A 15,679-nucleotide genomic window follows, 5' to 3' on the forward strand; every position below is an offset into this window, starting at 1 on the left:
GATTCACATCACATGCTCCTACCAGGTGTAAATGGGGCCTAACTGTCTCACGCACAGCTCATTGTCTGTTTTTTTTGTCATTAAATCAGACAATGTGGAAACCAGCCGCCGCCACGGGTCCATGACGTAATACCAACTGTAATATTGCTTTGAAAGATATATCAAAGGCAGCGCACGTCACATTACATGCACATTGATGAGACGAGTAAACACACAGCAAATGTTACCACTTACAGTTGAATGTGAGATGACGTCTCCGGCACTTACCGGGAGCAATACGGCTTCCATTAGAAGTGGGAGTGATGGTGCTGCTCGCCAGATTTATTTCATTCTTTCTTTACTCGATCAATTGAAAATCACTCCACCGGCTGACCCTGCAGGGCTTCACGCTGACGCACGGCAGCCAGGCGTCGCGTCGGCACCGCGTGTTTACCTTGGCCTCCGTTGCAGCCGCGGTGCGACGCAGGAAGTGACATCAGACGTGACACCGGGTGTCACTCTGCTTTGGAGGTAGCGACGTGTTTGTGCGCAAATTTGATCGTCAAAGCCTTTCGTATAAAAACACTGTCTGGAGAGATCCTTGGCACATTCACCCGAAGTCTGTTCTGCAGTGTGTGTGTGTGTGTGTGTGTGTGTGTGTGTGTGTGAGTGTGTGTGTGTGTGTCTTACCTTGACTGTAAGTGTTCCAATTGTACTTGCAGGTTCTCAGACTGCTCCACCTGCTCGTCCAGAGACCTCTGCAGCTTCCTGGTCTGGTTATGGGACTCATCCAACTGGGTACACAGAAACACACATATTTGTAGCGGGCACTTAAATTTGACGACTTCTGGGTTGTGTAAAGGGTAACACACACACAAACACACACACCTGATATATTTTATTGTGTCTGAAATCTCGGTGAAAGTAGAATCGCGCTACATATGAGGGATACATGTTTGTTATTGCTGAAGATGATGATGTAGTTAGCTAACTGGTAGCTTAGCTTGGTCCGCCAGCTGGAGCTACGGCTTCATGCGCCGTGGTCCTACCTCGTCCTCTGCCTGTCCCAACTCCTTCTTGAGCTCCTCCACCCTCAGTCGCAGCTTCTTGACCTCGGCCTCGTGGCTATCCACCCGCCGGTTGGCGTGGGCGAGCTCCACCGTCTTCTCCTGGAACTGTTTCTTCAGCTTGGCGTGAACATGGCGAAGGTCGCCGAGCTCCTGAGGACACAGACGGACGGAGAAAGACAAGCTTAGAGACTCATGTTTACGACGCAGAGCTGACTCTGGTCAAACGGTCTCATTTACAACTGAACAATATATAAATCGGTTCTACGATCGGTTCATTGTTTCAGTAAACGTACCACACAACGACTGATCTGGCGCTCTGATTTTTGTTTCACTGGTACTTATAAACAGACAATACATTATTATTACTATTATTATTACCATTATTATATTAGACCGACGTGAGAACCTGAGGTTGCCTTGTATTGTCTAGTCCAGTTTGAGGTGTGGCGGGCGTTCTCATCGACATATCACCTTTTTTCTCTTGAAAAGAACAAATTTCTCTTGAAAAGAAAGCCAATTTCTGTCGCAATAATCACTTTAGATGTGAGCAGAATATATGAATACAAATTGAAAAAAAACCTGTATACAACTTGCTGATTTTAAAAGAAAATGCAGTAAGTGTTGAGTTATTCTATTCTTATTCTTAAATTGGAATTATATTTGCAATATGTCCGTGTGTCAGTACTCTTGACTGGGCTCAAGAGCCTCAGACACAGTGTGACAATTAAAGTATGTGCTTAAAATAAATAATATGAACCTGATAGTCCAATATGAATTCAATCCATGTGTTTATATCGAATGAAATCCAAAAATGGGTGACTCCCACGGACTAAACTTCCCAAATGGCATCTTCAGACTTTCGACCATAATTGCGTCCGCTGCCGGCCAGCAGCACCTGTGCACTTGCAACGCTGGCTTTTTATGGGGCCAATAAACACAACAAATTTGTCTCGTGGACAAATCCGTGCGCTAGAGTGCTTCGCGTATTCAATCGGACAAAGGCTGGAGTCGGTGAGGACAGAAGCACTTTGGCAAAATCAGCTGGAGTGTTGCACAGGACGGAGAGTGGAGCTCTCTATCCCCAGCCAATAAACCGCCACCACTATAACAGCATCCAAGATGCACTGACAAGAGCCGTCACAGGATGTTAACGGCCTCTAATCGAACACGTCTGCATGCTAACATTTGGTCGGGTTGCCTATTTTTCGGGCCGTAGCTCCAGGTCATCACGGTTGCGGTCGTGTTTGAGCCGATAGCAAAAACAACTCTCCGCTCCACAGGTTATGTTGTGTTTCGGATCGGGCTGGGGGGAAAGTCTGCACTTGCGGAGCTAATGGCCTCATCAATAATGCACCGTTGTCACTCACTGCACTTCCATGTGCTTTGATGGCGTTGATTCGGCCTCCCGCTCTGCCGTCCGAGGCCTTTAATGGCTCCCCGGACGCAGACGCTTCCAAGAAAGCCTTTCCGCGTCCGTGCAACAATACGATGGAGAGAAATGAGATATCTACAGGAACAATAAAAAAACCCGAGCCCGGATCAAGGAGTGGGAAGTGCCCTTCACTTATTTATTTATTTATCGATATCTGTGCTTGAGCCACCCCTTTATCTTTATCACCTGATAAATATTTGATGCTTCTAGCCGTCAAGACAGAATATAAAGACGCATATACCAATAGACACATGTACACATTCCTTAAGAGGTGGGACTTAGACCCTCCACCCCCACACTCACTGAACATCCAGCTGATAATTAAGGCAGAACGTCTGAATGCCACACACACACACACTGTAACCCCAGAGCAGATCAAACAAAGAGCGGCGGGGTGATGCGGAGGGGAATAATTGAAGGTGGGAAGGGGGGAGGAGGGTCTTGAGACGGGGATGAGGGGATGAGGAGAAGTAGGGGGGAGGTAATCGGTGGGGTGGTGTTTCATAGAATAATAAAAGGTAAGCATGAGAACAAAGAGGAGAGAGCAGCCTGCACATGGAGAGAAAAGGGAAGGAGAATACGCGACATGGTCTGCTTTGGCCGACTGGAGAAAGACGAGCTGCGCATGGAAAGGACAGTGTGGCATTGCTCCATATGTCTCTTACTGTCCATGTTTGATCCGTCTCTCTTTCTGCTTCCTGTCTTCCTAAAAAAGGCCTCAATAATTCCCTCAAAAGCAGCTGATCACTGGAGTTTGTGTTTCTCATCAAACGTTCCTCAGACAAGAGGAAGGAGTGCTTTTTTGGGGGGACTACTTTCATCGGCGGATTAGTACACATTTGGTGCTTCAGAGTATCACCCGCCTTTTCCTTTTCAAGACTAGTTCATCATTTTAGGGAACGCACCCGTTTATTCTTCTGTCACATACCCTGGTACTGAAATAATCATCAGCTGTTACTTATTGGTTGACTGGAAATAATCTATGAGCCGCTCGCGTCACCTATCAAGTAGAAAAGGCTCCATTATATTAGTCTGCGGCTGCCGACATTGAAATATAAATCATTAAATCAAATCAAATTTGTGTGTGCATAATGTATGACCAGAAATACTATGAAATTATTGAAAAAGTATTTTTACATTCATTCCTTTTTAGCAATTATTATGCTTTTCAATCAATTTTTTTTAATGAGAGTTGGTTAATTATTTAAAAAAAACATCTTTTTGATTAATTCATCTAATTTAATTGTAATATATGCAGCCATAGACTTCCATTTATAGTTACACTCGCTACGTTAGTATGTTCGGTACTGCAGAAAAACAAGTATGTCACGTTTCCAAAATCGCTTCACCAGTTTGGTCAACAGGACATCCTAAAATATCCACATTCCTGACAAATGCTGGGGAGAAAAAAACACTATCAATTCAAGTAAATATTAGATATCATACAAATATAAGCCACAACAATAATCGGTATAAATATGGTGTGAAATGCGTCCCTGGCCTGTGATCCGTCAGACAGAAGGGCCGGTGAAATGAAATGAAGCCGGGTCTCTACTTTCAGGCCAGGAACCTCTATATTCCCCTCAGTTTCATCATTTCAAGACCAGATAATGAATGTCTGGGAGGAAGGGGAGGAGGTGGGGGAAGGGGGGAAAGAGGGTTGACGGATGAATGGGAGGAGGGCGAGAGGCTGGGAGTCCCTGACTCTATAAAACATGAGGGATTACTGAATGATCTATGAGCGTGAATATGTGCCTCCATGCTTCTGAACATATACGTGTGTACGTGTGTGTGTGTGTGTGTGTGTGTATGCGGACGCTTGTTCATCCAAGTGTATGTGTGTGTGTTCATTCTCTATTATGGGTTTATATATTTGTGCCAAATATGTGTCTGTACGCTCACACACAAAAGCACAATTATGTGTGCGTTACTGTACGTGTGTGTGTGTGTGTGTGTGTGTGTGTGTGTATGTGTGCGTGTGTGCGTTACGCCACACTGCCTGTTAAATGTTTCTCCTTGACTGGAGAGACCCTGAAGTCTGCTGCTACATCTGTTCCACAAAAACAAAAAGACACAAATAAAACCACAGGCTTATGCCCGGAAATATGATCTACGCATTCATCGGCTCCACAGAAGAAGAAAAAAGGTATTTGATGTGCGAAGAATAAAAATGAAAAAAACAGAATGAGGAAATAACTGATGTACATAACTGCAGCTCATTAGGAGCACACTTGCATATTCCTGCATACACACACATGGAAGCTCCCTTCCCCCCTTTGACATAATGAATTTAGCATTTATTTAGACAGGGAAGTCTCTCTTCCTTGCACGCGCACACGCACACTCACACTATCTCACACACACAGCAAATAGCAGAATTAGATTCATAATCAGGGCTGGCCCAGAGCAATACAGTGGGGGAGGGGCTTATGGGCCCTGCACCTGCCTGATTGGTTAATAAGCGACGAGGAAGCCAATGACAGGAGATATGACAGAACGGAGGACAAAAAAAATATTAGAGGTCAGATCAATAAAAGCGTTGTGAATCAACATGAATATGGACATTTTAGACATGAAAGCATAGATAGCATATTATTGTACAGTAAAATAATGTCAATGTAACCTGCTATTAAAGGCCGTATGAGGTGATACTCATTAAATACCAATGAGCACCCCAAAACTTAAACATAATGAGATCTACCGCAGAGCTGCCTCACCTATCGTACCTCAGCCATCGTAGTCGAGGTAAGTGCGTCACTTCGTATTTGAGGCGCAGGACAACAAACCGAGTCACTAATTCACGTTATTAATTTTTTGCTCATGCCGGTTCCTTCTGCCTGTGTCGGCCCTTTTGTTTTGTTTCTTTCTTCATCCTCTCTTCATCTCCCATTCTCTTCTTTTTGATCCTCTTCCACACCGACTCACCTCCAACCTCTCTCTCTCTCTCTGAAAGGTTAGATTTGAGTGTGTCAGTGTGCGTTGTTGCTAACTGCAGCATGAAATAAACCCGAGAGCTTCATAAATAACCCGGGTAATGCATCGCAGGGTACGTTGACCGACACTTATACACACATATCTACTGGCCCACGCTGCAGATGGCGCCATTTAAGAAAGCTGGAGCCGTTGGCAAAAGGCTCCGATCCCCAGAAAAACAAGACAAAGTCGACCTCGGGTCAAGTTAGCACTCAGCGCCGGATAAAGCAACTCCACAGCATGAGGTGGAGCTGCTTTTTCCCAGCAGCAGAAAGGTCTCCATGCCACAGAAAGACTGAACGTGACCTTCCCGACCCGTCCTTATCCCGCCAGAGAGGGGCACGTTGGGTAAACGACCCCACCTGGTGGCCATGGGTGTCATGACAAGACATCAGCTGACATTTGTTATTTATCACAATTGTATTACTCCGTGGAATAGCTGAAAAATACAACATAACTTTGTTTTTTTATATTGTCCTAGTGCCTGATGTGAATCACTATTTAAAAAGGTTGCACATCTATAAACCTGCTGTGCCTTTGTATGACTAGCAGACAGCAATTCGAGAATTGATTCCGTGAAACATTGAGACAAAACGCGATGAACGGGCTGAATGGCGGAATCAAATGTACGACTAAAAGGCCAAACCTGTGGGTGTTTTCACTCATACATGTTTGTGGACCAACATGTATTTACAAAAATGTAAAGATGGTCTGAGACACGACGTTTAGAAAGTGATAAACCGAAAAAGGAAAGCGTCCACGAGGTCATTTCCATTCTGTTGAGTCAGTCAGTTTTTTTTTTTTTCAAACAACACAGAATTTAGGAGAAAATGTGCTTTGTTCACGACCTTCACAGCAACACACTCTTAATCATTCCATCTGTGTTGCTCATCAGATAACGATACGATCAAATCTCATGTGAAAGAAGTTTGACTAACATGATAATATTATTTTTTTGGCTCGACTGGACTGACGACATCCACCGAAAAATATTTACACGCCACGCGATATGCGGTGCGTTGAAGAGCTCAAGCGCACAAACCGATACGTTTTATCTATCACAAGCCCCTACGATTGGTCTTGTGTGTGTGTGTGTGTGTGTGTGTGTGTGTGTGTGTGTGTGTTTGTGTGTGCGCACAACAGTACGTTTGCAGTTTGACAGTGAGCATCAATCTGTGCGATGGTAGTGATGCCCAAAGCCCTGGCTGGGGTTGAAGATGATTCTGCTATCAATCAACCTGTGTGTGTGTGTGTGTGTGTGTGTGTGTGTGTGTGTGTGTGTGTGTGTGTGTGTGTGTGTGTGTGTGTGTGTGTGTGTGTGTGTGTGTGTGTGTGTGTCCAGTGTCTTAATCGCTTGCCCTGCTTCTCCTTCTCCGTCCGGATCAATACCATGGTTTCAACACTACACACAAAACACAATCAATCTCTCTCTTTCTCTTTTCTCAAGCAAACACACACACACATACACACACACACACACACACACACACACACACACACACACACACACACACACACACACACACACACACACAGCTGACAGAGTTTCAAGCAAGACAAGGTCAGGGTACAATCTCCTCGCATGCACAGAGATCTCATCAGTGTGTATGTATCGGTGTAGGTTTATTACAACTGTAATGTTTTTCAGCCACTAGAAAAGATGGGAAAAACTGTAAAAAAAATAAAATAAAATAAAAAGGTTTACAAAAGACCTGCGATTTTTCTTCCACGGCTGAATAGTTTGAAGCCCAAATGAGCAGTGGGACATGAATGAAAAGCAGGACGGTCCGGCCCACCTTGTTCCTCTCGAACAGCTCGCTCTGGATGGCCTTGAGGTCGGTGTCGAGCGCGGAGGCGGCCTGTCGGCGCTTCTTGGCCAGCTGCTCCTCCAGGTCCTCGGCCTGAGCTTTCATCTTCTTGTTGTCCCTCTCCAGGGCGAGCTTCTCCGTCTCCAGGCGCTCCCTGCGCCCCCACTCCGCCGCGTTTTCCACCTGCAGCCTTTCCATCTGACGGAGAGAGAGAGACACACACACACACACAAGCTACTTTCACACAGCGATTCCCGCGATGCACACGCCTGCCCTGCGGCGGCTCTGCGAGCAATTTGAGATGGTTTTAGTTCCTCCTCCCCACCCCACCCTCCGTGCTCCTCCCACCCACGCCTGCGGTCGCTCTGCTCTCCGGTTCCCCTCACCTCGGCTCGCAGCTCCGCCAGCTTCTTGTCCATACTGGTCCGGGCTCCCAGTTCGTCCTCCAAGTCTTCAGATATGCGGCCCAGTTCGTCCTGGTGCATTTCCTTCAGCAGGTTCAGCTAGATGGTGAAAACAAGAGAGGGGGAGGGGGGGGTTTATCTTGCACTTTTTTATCTTGCACTTCTGTATTTTTCAACACCTTTCCTCAAGTGACTAATGGAGACTTCTATAATTGAACACAGTTTGCAATGTAATCGCTAAAAGACGATTCCAGGGTTCTGAGACAAGCACTTTTTTAGTGGATCGTACAAGAACGCTTTAGCGGCTCCAGAGTTCTCCTTTAATACTGGACCGGTTAAAAATAAATGTGTCCTCCATTCGGCACTTAGACACAACAGCTAAGTTGAAAAAGAGCAAAGTTTTCCTTCAAGTGGACGCGGCGGGACTGTTAGACTCCAGCAGTAATAAACCGAGCTCGACATTCTCCTCTCTCTGACTTCCACACAGCGACTCTACAATGACAGCCGAGTCAGTGGAAGTAAAGCTGTGAAGAGCCACATTATTAATCTCTAAGTACATTAGATGCTGTGAATTTAATGCACAGATCACAAGTATGTTTGATGTGCAATTCACGACCTAGCGGGTTAACTGACACATTAAAAGTGACGATGTAAAGCGGCTTCTCTCTTTACTCACATTAAAGCATTAAACAAGGCTGTTGCGAGCGGAGACAGAACCAAGGTCTTCACCACCAAACTTTTGCTTTTTAATTTACATTTTTTTGACTGGAATGAATAGATTTTTTGTGTGCATCTTATTCTTCTTGTGTTCGGCTTGGTCCCAAGAAGACAAAATGTCCTTCAGTCTCACCAATGGCTCTCCTTTCCAACTCATCTCCAACTTGACATTTAGAGCCAGGAGAGACGCTCCTGTTCCCGTCTTCAAAAAAAAGAAGAAAAAAAAGAAGCCATTTCTGGAGCCAAAACATCCCCTGTGATCTTGAAGTATCTAGGACAACAAGCGCGTAGATAAGGGTGACCCGGCCTCCTTTGCCATCCCTTTTCATCCCTCCTTGTCCTTATCTTATCTCTGGCCGTGTCTCATCTGCCTCCTCTCCACCTTCCGGCACTTCGCCCTATCCCGCTTTTGATCTCCATCTCTCCTAACCCCGCTTATCTTCAAAAACACCCGGCGTCATCTACACATCTTTCATATGTTTTACCCCCACGCCGCTTTTATCAAACGCTCGTTCGGCGAGTCTTTCCATGAGACCCGTGTCCCTTTTTCTTTCTCCCGTCTGCAGGCCTGGACTGCCCCCGAGTGGTGGAACGCCGCCAGAACATCTGCCACGTCTGTACCGCGGGGGCCTTGAACCATCGGCTCTCTGGGGTTTTGCACTTTGATCCTCTGACACACAAAGAGACTTACGAGAAGCTAATCTTCACGGGCACCAAAAGAAGGCATGGAAAGAGAATCACTTTTTGTCCATGTGCAGCAGATGACAGCATTATGTTATAATACTGCTGTGTATCTGCAGATGTACTATAACTACACAATCCTAATGTAATCACATGCATGCATCTCTCTTTGCCGACTGTATTCTGTTGTTGTTATCTCAAATTAGTTTAATTTGAGAATCTGGCGTCCCAATCACACCACATGAGGCTCCGCATCCTGCCCCATATGTCCTACATATTGAAGTCCTGCTTTCGGAGATCCATGAAGAAAAGCCTGTCATTTTTTTAACAGAGTCAGCAGCCGAATTAAGAGACCTGCTAAAGAATTAGGACAAATAATAACGGTCCTCCAGTCACTGGAATAAACAAGGGGCCATCAATGACTGATAATTGAAGATTTCACATTATAAAATGTAACCAAAAGCCAATTTATTGATGAATTGTCATATTATTAGGCTATATGAAAAGAATATTGACTGATTTAAATTTGAGTCCAAGGGGTTAATGTGTAATTTAAAACACAAACTTCCAGTTTCAAACTCAAAACTTGAAATATGCGATCCTTTAGTGAAAAAAAAATGACAGCAGACTAATTAACTCCTCCACATGAATCGTTTTTTTTGTGCCAAGAAACTTTGAAGTACAAACGACAGTTTGCAAGTTCTCCTAAATGTGACTCAAGAGCGGGTTCTTGCGCTGATCCTCAGGGAACCTGCACATCTGGAGCACTTCCTTCTGTGCCGCATGACTCCTGGCAGTCGGAGGCGTGCGGTGAGAAGCACTGACATGCAGGCCTCTGTGTTAAATGAGCTGCCAGCTACAGCTTCACATTTTGGGTTCAGATTTGTTTGAGAAAGGCGATCCAAATCCCTGAGACCAATAGAGTTAGACCACACCCGCAACAAAAAGAAAAAGAAAACCGCCTCTCTCTTTCACATGAAAGGTTTCTGTGGCCTGGACTTGCAAAACAAATGTCAAGAATAAACGGTATCTGGCCGGTGCCAGCGAGCAGCTTGGCACTAAAGGGACAGCGGTGCTTTTTGAGCTAAATGCACTTCGCATGTCATCGGCGGGCTGGCGGCTGAGCTGAAGCAAGACCGAGGAGCTGAAGGAGTGAGCCTCCATCCAGGGGCAGGAAGCCGAGGCGGTTCACTCTTTTATATCCTTCTTCCACCTGAATTTGTGCAGATATTTTTAAACACGGTAAAAGCTGCTACGGATGGGCAAGTGACTCCTTTCCCATTGACCGTGGATCACGCAGCAGACGTGTATCACCTCACGGCACAGAAGCAGGAAGAAGTTAGGAAACAGTGAAGGTGTTTCAGCTGTTTATCGAAAATTCTCAAACCACTTCGGTGTTCATTGGACCAAGGAAGGTTGTGTTCGACAGGGAGGTAAAATGTCTGTTTTCTGGCTGCAGTCTGGTGCTGCATTAATGGACCTTTTGGGATGTTAATACATTAGAATGATTGTCCAAATCCCTGTTGATTTGATCTATTACACATCCACTTCAGAAACTGAAGGATTTCATATATTTTTAATGACTTTTTTTATGGGTGTCTTTTTTTTTTAACATTTTGTTTAGATAGACAGAACACTTTATTAATCCCCAGTGGGGAAACTCATTTGTCACCATAGACAACAACAGACTCACACAGACAACAACAGACAAGGTTCACTGTGCACAATAGACAAAAAAAACATTACAAGAACAAACACCAGAAAATGCCAAATGAAACAAGACAACAAGACACATAACCAACATATATATATCTATATATATATATCTCTCTATATATATATCTATATATATATATACACACATATATATACATATAGATATATATAGATAGATATATATATATATTTGTATGTAAATTGCCAGAGCATCATGTTGGATAAAGGACGGCGAAAATAGCCGCGTCCACTCTTGTGACCTCTGCAAAGTCATTTGAACCGGCAATGAATGCTTTTGTCCACTGGAGAAGAGCTTTAGAAATACCTCGAAGTGCACTTGTTTTGCAAAGGTTGGGGTCTTGGAACACAGAAAAAAAAAGGCCAGAGCCAGCTGCAGCTCCTCCAGAGGCTCAGACGGGAAATAAAAGCCCTCCGGCAGCTCCCGTTAGTAAGAATTGAAGGCAGTCTGACCCTCTATCTGAACCGAAACCGCAATCCTGCAGTCAGTCGCAACATTGAAAGCACACAAAGCTGAATGAGGACAGAAAGTAGAGGCAGATCTACGCGTACGCTCTCACCTGTTTGAGGGTCTCCTGTTTGGTCTTGCTGAGCTCCTCGTATTTCAATTTCCACTGAGTGAGTTCGACCTCCAGCCTCTCGATGCTCTTGCTCAGCGCCAGCTTGTCTCTGGTGGGGGGTGTGACACACAAAGACACAACACACTCAATCATGCTGCTCGAGAGCCTGAGCGGGATATTATTTCAGTCAGCAAACGTCTTGTTGCACCCATCTATCAACTGCTTTCCAAACCGCCGCGCGCACCTGTGTCGGGTCACACGTTTTACACATGGCCCTCACGTTTTAGTGCCTGTGTCGGCATTCTCGTGGCTGAAAACATCTCACACAGGAAATGAGAAAAACTGGTACGGTGCACTTCCTGTCAGCAGAGAAGGCCATTACTTTGACTGAGTGTAGAATAAGCAGTGGTGGTGTTACACTGATCCTTACACTCTCAACAAGGTAATAAAGAAACCACTTTAAGGGTAAACCCATATAGTACGAGGAACCTCTACTAGGTGTGGGGCTATGTTGTGATTGACATTTCGCAACCTTTCCAGAGCTCTACATGGTGTTCCTATATCACTCCTCCGCCGATCGAATATGGTCACTTCCGTTCATCGGTTGCTAAAAAGCCAAGATGGCGACAGCCAACACGCCAAACTCGAGGCTTCCAAACAGCAAGCCATGAACCAACGGGTGACGTCACAATGACCACGTCCACTACTTATATACAGTAGTCTATGATCCTGACGTTCAGTCCTCCGGTGAACCGGCTCATCTTCCCATAATGCAACTAATAGCCTCTTTTAGTTGGACCCTTCCCCAACCTGTAAACACCCATGTTCCCACCATGTAACAGTAACCCTCTTTCCATGCGTTCGTCTGTGGGTTTGTCTTAGGATACATCTTCTGGTGGAACACATTGTGGTGGGTAGTTTAAGAATGCATTGCATTTAAAACGTCTGCTAAATATCTAGTTACTAGACATGTTTGGACACTTTACATCTGTGCTACAGTCTGAGGTTTTCCGTCACTCTTACTCTCTCTCTTTCAGCAGGACTTTCTGGGACTCGTCCAGGCGGAGCTGTAGCGCGTTGAGTTTGCTGGAGTCTTCCTCCACCGTGCCGATGTCCTCCCACAGCTGCCTGCTGCGCTCCTGCCGGCTCAGGCCGGAGGACGGGCGCGACGAGTTAGCGCCGCCGCGGCTTTCCCACGCCTCCTGAGCGTCACCGTCCGGGGCCCTGGAGCGCAGGACCGACTCCAGCACCTCGAAGTCCTGACAGAGGAAATGATGTGAGGGGCATGCTTCATACCGCTGTACCACTGAAGGGGAGATCCAAATGGATATGACTGGGAAATAGCGGATAACATACAGTATGAGAAAAGTACTGAATTGTAAACGTAGATGAAACAAAATTCTAATAAAATGTGAGAGAATACGATGCAAAGTATATACAACATATCTGTTATAAAATGACAGCGCTAAATAGTTTAGAAGTTGTAGTTTTGTGCAGAAATATGCAAAATATTGCAAAAGTTCACCGTGTGAAAGTATAAATAGAAATGTGTGCAGAGTACAGAGATAATAGTCCACATGATGAGTGTTAATGTGACAGATAGAGGCGGGGACATGTCCCCACCAATATCCAGGGACATTATGGGTCCATAAAGCCGCTCTAACACAGCCGCAAATCAGCGAAACGATAGGATTAAAAAAAAAGCGAAAGGCGCCCGTCAACCATGATGAAGTGTTATGACCGAGCAATAATGCCACGCACAGCAGACTGCGGGACAGGTAAGATGTATTTTTCATGAAATATAATGAATTTTATTCTCATTACGCTACAACTTTATTCTTTTAAACTACTCTCTTGACAAAACTTCTCACTTGAACGGGTGCCTTTGAAGAGGTTGCTTGTGTGTTGTGTACCGACAAGTTCATGCACACAGGAATACATATTTATAAACTATACAGAATGCCTGAATATATATTCTCCATCATATATACTCAGAATTGCCACTTGTTTCATCAAAGGTTTTCCAGCAATTTTGTCCACAAATGAACACATACAGTCATTTTTTAATTTGTATTTAGTTTTATTACTCTTCTACTATTTATTTATATTGCTTGATTTTTAAAAAATCTGTATTTACTTGTGAGCTGTAATCCTGTAGTTTCCCCACTGAGCGACTAGTAAAGGATTATCTTATTTTATGTTATCTTATTGTGAATATGAATATAATATAATCCCTCTGGTGTTGTAAATCGTAGCAGAATGTTGTGCTATATGGGTGTGTGTGTGTGTGTGTGTGTGTGTGTGTGTGTGTGTGTGTGTGTCTGTGTGAGACACTTGGATTTACAGTTTCGACTCCATAATCTCCTAACCTCTTCACATCCATAACTCTTGAAAAATCATCAGCCGGGATGAAAAGCTTCCTTTTGGTTTCTAGTTATGTCTCATTCCACATTCCTCATGTACCGACTCATGGAGGCCTGGTTTTGAAGGCGTTGTCATAAATAGGAGCCTCTTATGCAACAATATTCCTCTCTTATGTCCCACTCCGCCCTCCGATTCTCCCGACAAGTCAAACGGTTTCATCTCTCCAGTTTCTGCCAACGAGAACCCAAACTAGCGGGTTCTTACGACCACAAAAAATGTTCACATCTCGTTGTGCTTAACGGCCTTTACAGATATTAAGTTGGAGACGTATTGCCTGTCCTCTCCACGTTGTAAATCTGTCGCCGTTGGCGCTGCGACAGAAAAGAGCCCAGACGTTTCCCCCCCGCCCTTCACCACTTCTCAGCGTGTGCCAGATGTTACATGCGAGCTCTGGGTCTCCCAGAGGCTTCATTAGGCTGCGAGGTTTTCTCAAAATGAACCATCGTGATGCCTTCAAGAGTTCCTCAGAAATATCAGAGGACGTAGTTTAATCCATATCAGCTGCCTCTTAAACCTAAATTTAAGGTCAAAGGTCATCGACCAGGAGTCAATGGACAAATAAAGGAGGTCATTCACATCCAACGAAAAGGCCTTTTTAACACTCCTGACACTTGACTTAAAACGTGTCACAATATCAAAGTGAATTGAGATTTCACCATTTAAACCATGAAGTATCCTTGGAAATATCCCCCCTAAAGTGTACCAGCCGAGAGGAAGACAGAGTGTTGCTGCTGTCATTACAGGCCCTCCCCAACAGAGGGACCCGGCGCGTAACGCATGTCTGTGAGCCAGACCCCGATTCTGTGCCACATGTGGAAGTACTCAGGGTGTGTGAGAACCAGAACAATGGACGGAGACAGGAAATGAGGCTCTGCTGTGTGTGGGTACCAGTTAGCCACATTATCAAGGCTTAGTTTGGAAGGCTGCAGCCTCACTGGGTATTTCTCTGTCCCAGTGTGTGTGTGTGTGTGCGTGTGTGTGTGCGTGTGTGTGTATTACCATGGAAACCCCCCTCCTGAGCTCGCTGAAGGTCAAGTCTGATAGGCAGTGACAGTGATTTTTATTCACTGATGCACAGGCTCCTTCGTTATAAGGTTACAGCTCACGGACATGCGTGTGTGTGTGTCTGTGTGTGTGTGTGCGTGTGTGGTGAGACAGTATACATTTGCAAAGAAACAGAGGGGCCCACCCGCGCTGTCGACACACACTGGGAGAAAAAGCAGAAGAGGTCAAAGCAGTGTTGTCCCATGAGATGAGGGCCGTTGCTAACTGCTGGTATTGACGATAACCGTGATATTTAAGAAATGAAACAGTGACATCATGTTATTCTTAATAATATAGTCAGATAGTGACCGAAAAAATAAGATCGGAGGAGTCAAGCGGACGAAATGAGCTTCCTCCGCTCAGACATCTGGATGCTCCTTGGCATTAAAACGAGGCCAGCTGAAGTGGACAAACCAACCGGTGACGTCACGATGACGACGTCCACGTCTCATATCCAGTCTATGGTTACGTCCAAGTGGTTGGAGACCACGGGAGTCGTCCCAGAACACAGCGGTGAGATTATATGTCTCGTCTGGCCCGGAAACGCCTCGAGGTTCACTGGGGGAAGAACTGGAAAACGTCTGGAATATACCTCGCTGCGCCGGAGAAGTGGAAGATAATGGATGGATGGCTGTCAATAACATATATATATATATATATATATATATATATATATATATATATATATATATATATATATATATATTCTCTCTCTCGCTTCACGTCTACTAGAGGATGTCTCATTCATGACGGTAGATGTTGAAAATGGGGCGAAGGTGAAAGGATGCCGTTTTTGCCAAAAAAAATATGCGCCATGGTTGAGTTGGCGGTTGCAATCTGTGTGCATCCGGCA

At 45.0% G+C, this 15,679-nt stretch overlaps 1 protein-coding gene across 2 annotated transcripts in view; it reads right to left on the minus strand.

Annotated features, from left to right (window-relative positions):
• Window positions 1–15,679, minus strand: part of ccdc102a (coiled-coil domain containing 102A) — a 46,762-nt gene that overhangs the window by 6,168 nt on the left and 24,915 nt on the right. For both annotated transcript variants that reach the window (XM_068576272.1, XM_068576279.1), the window contains exons 4-9: window positions 12,382–12,617; window positions 11,359–11,467; window positions 7,649–7,765; window positions 7,251–7,460; window positions 1,029–1,199; window positions 670–773 (exon numbers count right to left, since the gene is read on the minus strand). In XM_068576272.1, the coding sequence (XP_068432373.1) occupies window positions 670–773; window positions 1,029–1,199; window positions 7,251–7,460; window positions 7,649–7,765; window positions 11,359–11,467; window positions 12,382–12,617 (947 nt within the window). The remainder of the gene's footprint in view (window positions 1–669; window positions 774–1,028; window positions 1,200–7,250; window positions 7,461–7,648; window positions 7,766–11,358; window positions 11,468–12,381; window positions 12,618–15,679) is intronic.

This window comes from Clinocottus analis, unplaced genomic scaffold (assembly GCF_023055335.1).
Source record: "Clinocottus analis isolate CAN_PGR_092001 unplaced genomic scaffold, fCliAna1.0.p SCAF_1, whole genome shotgun sequence".
Taxonomy (NCBI): Eukaryota; Metazoa; Chordata; class Actinopteri; order Perciformes; family Cottidae; genus Clinocottus; species Clinocottus analis.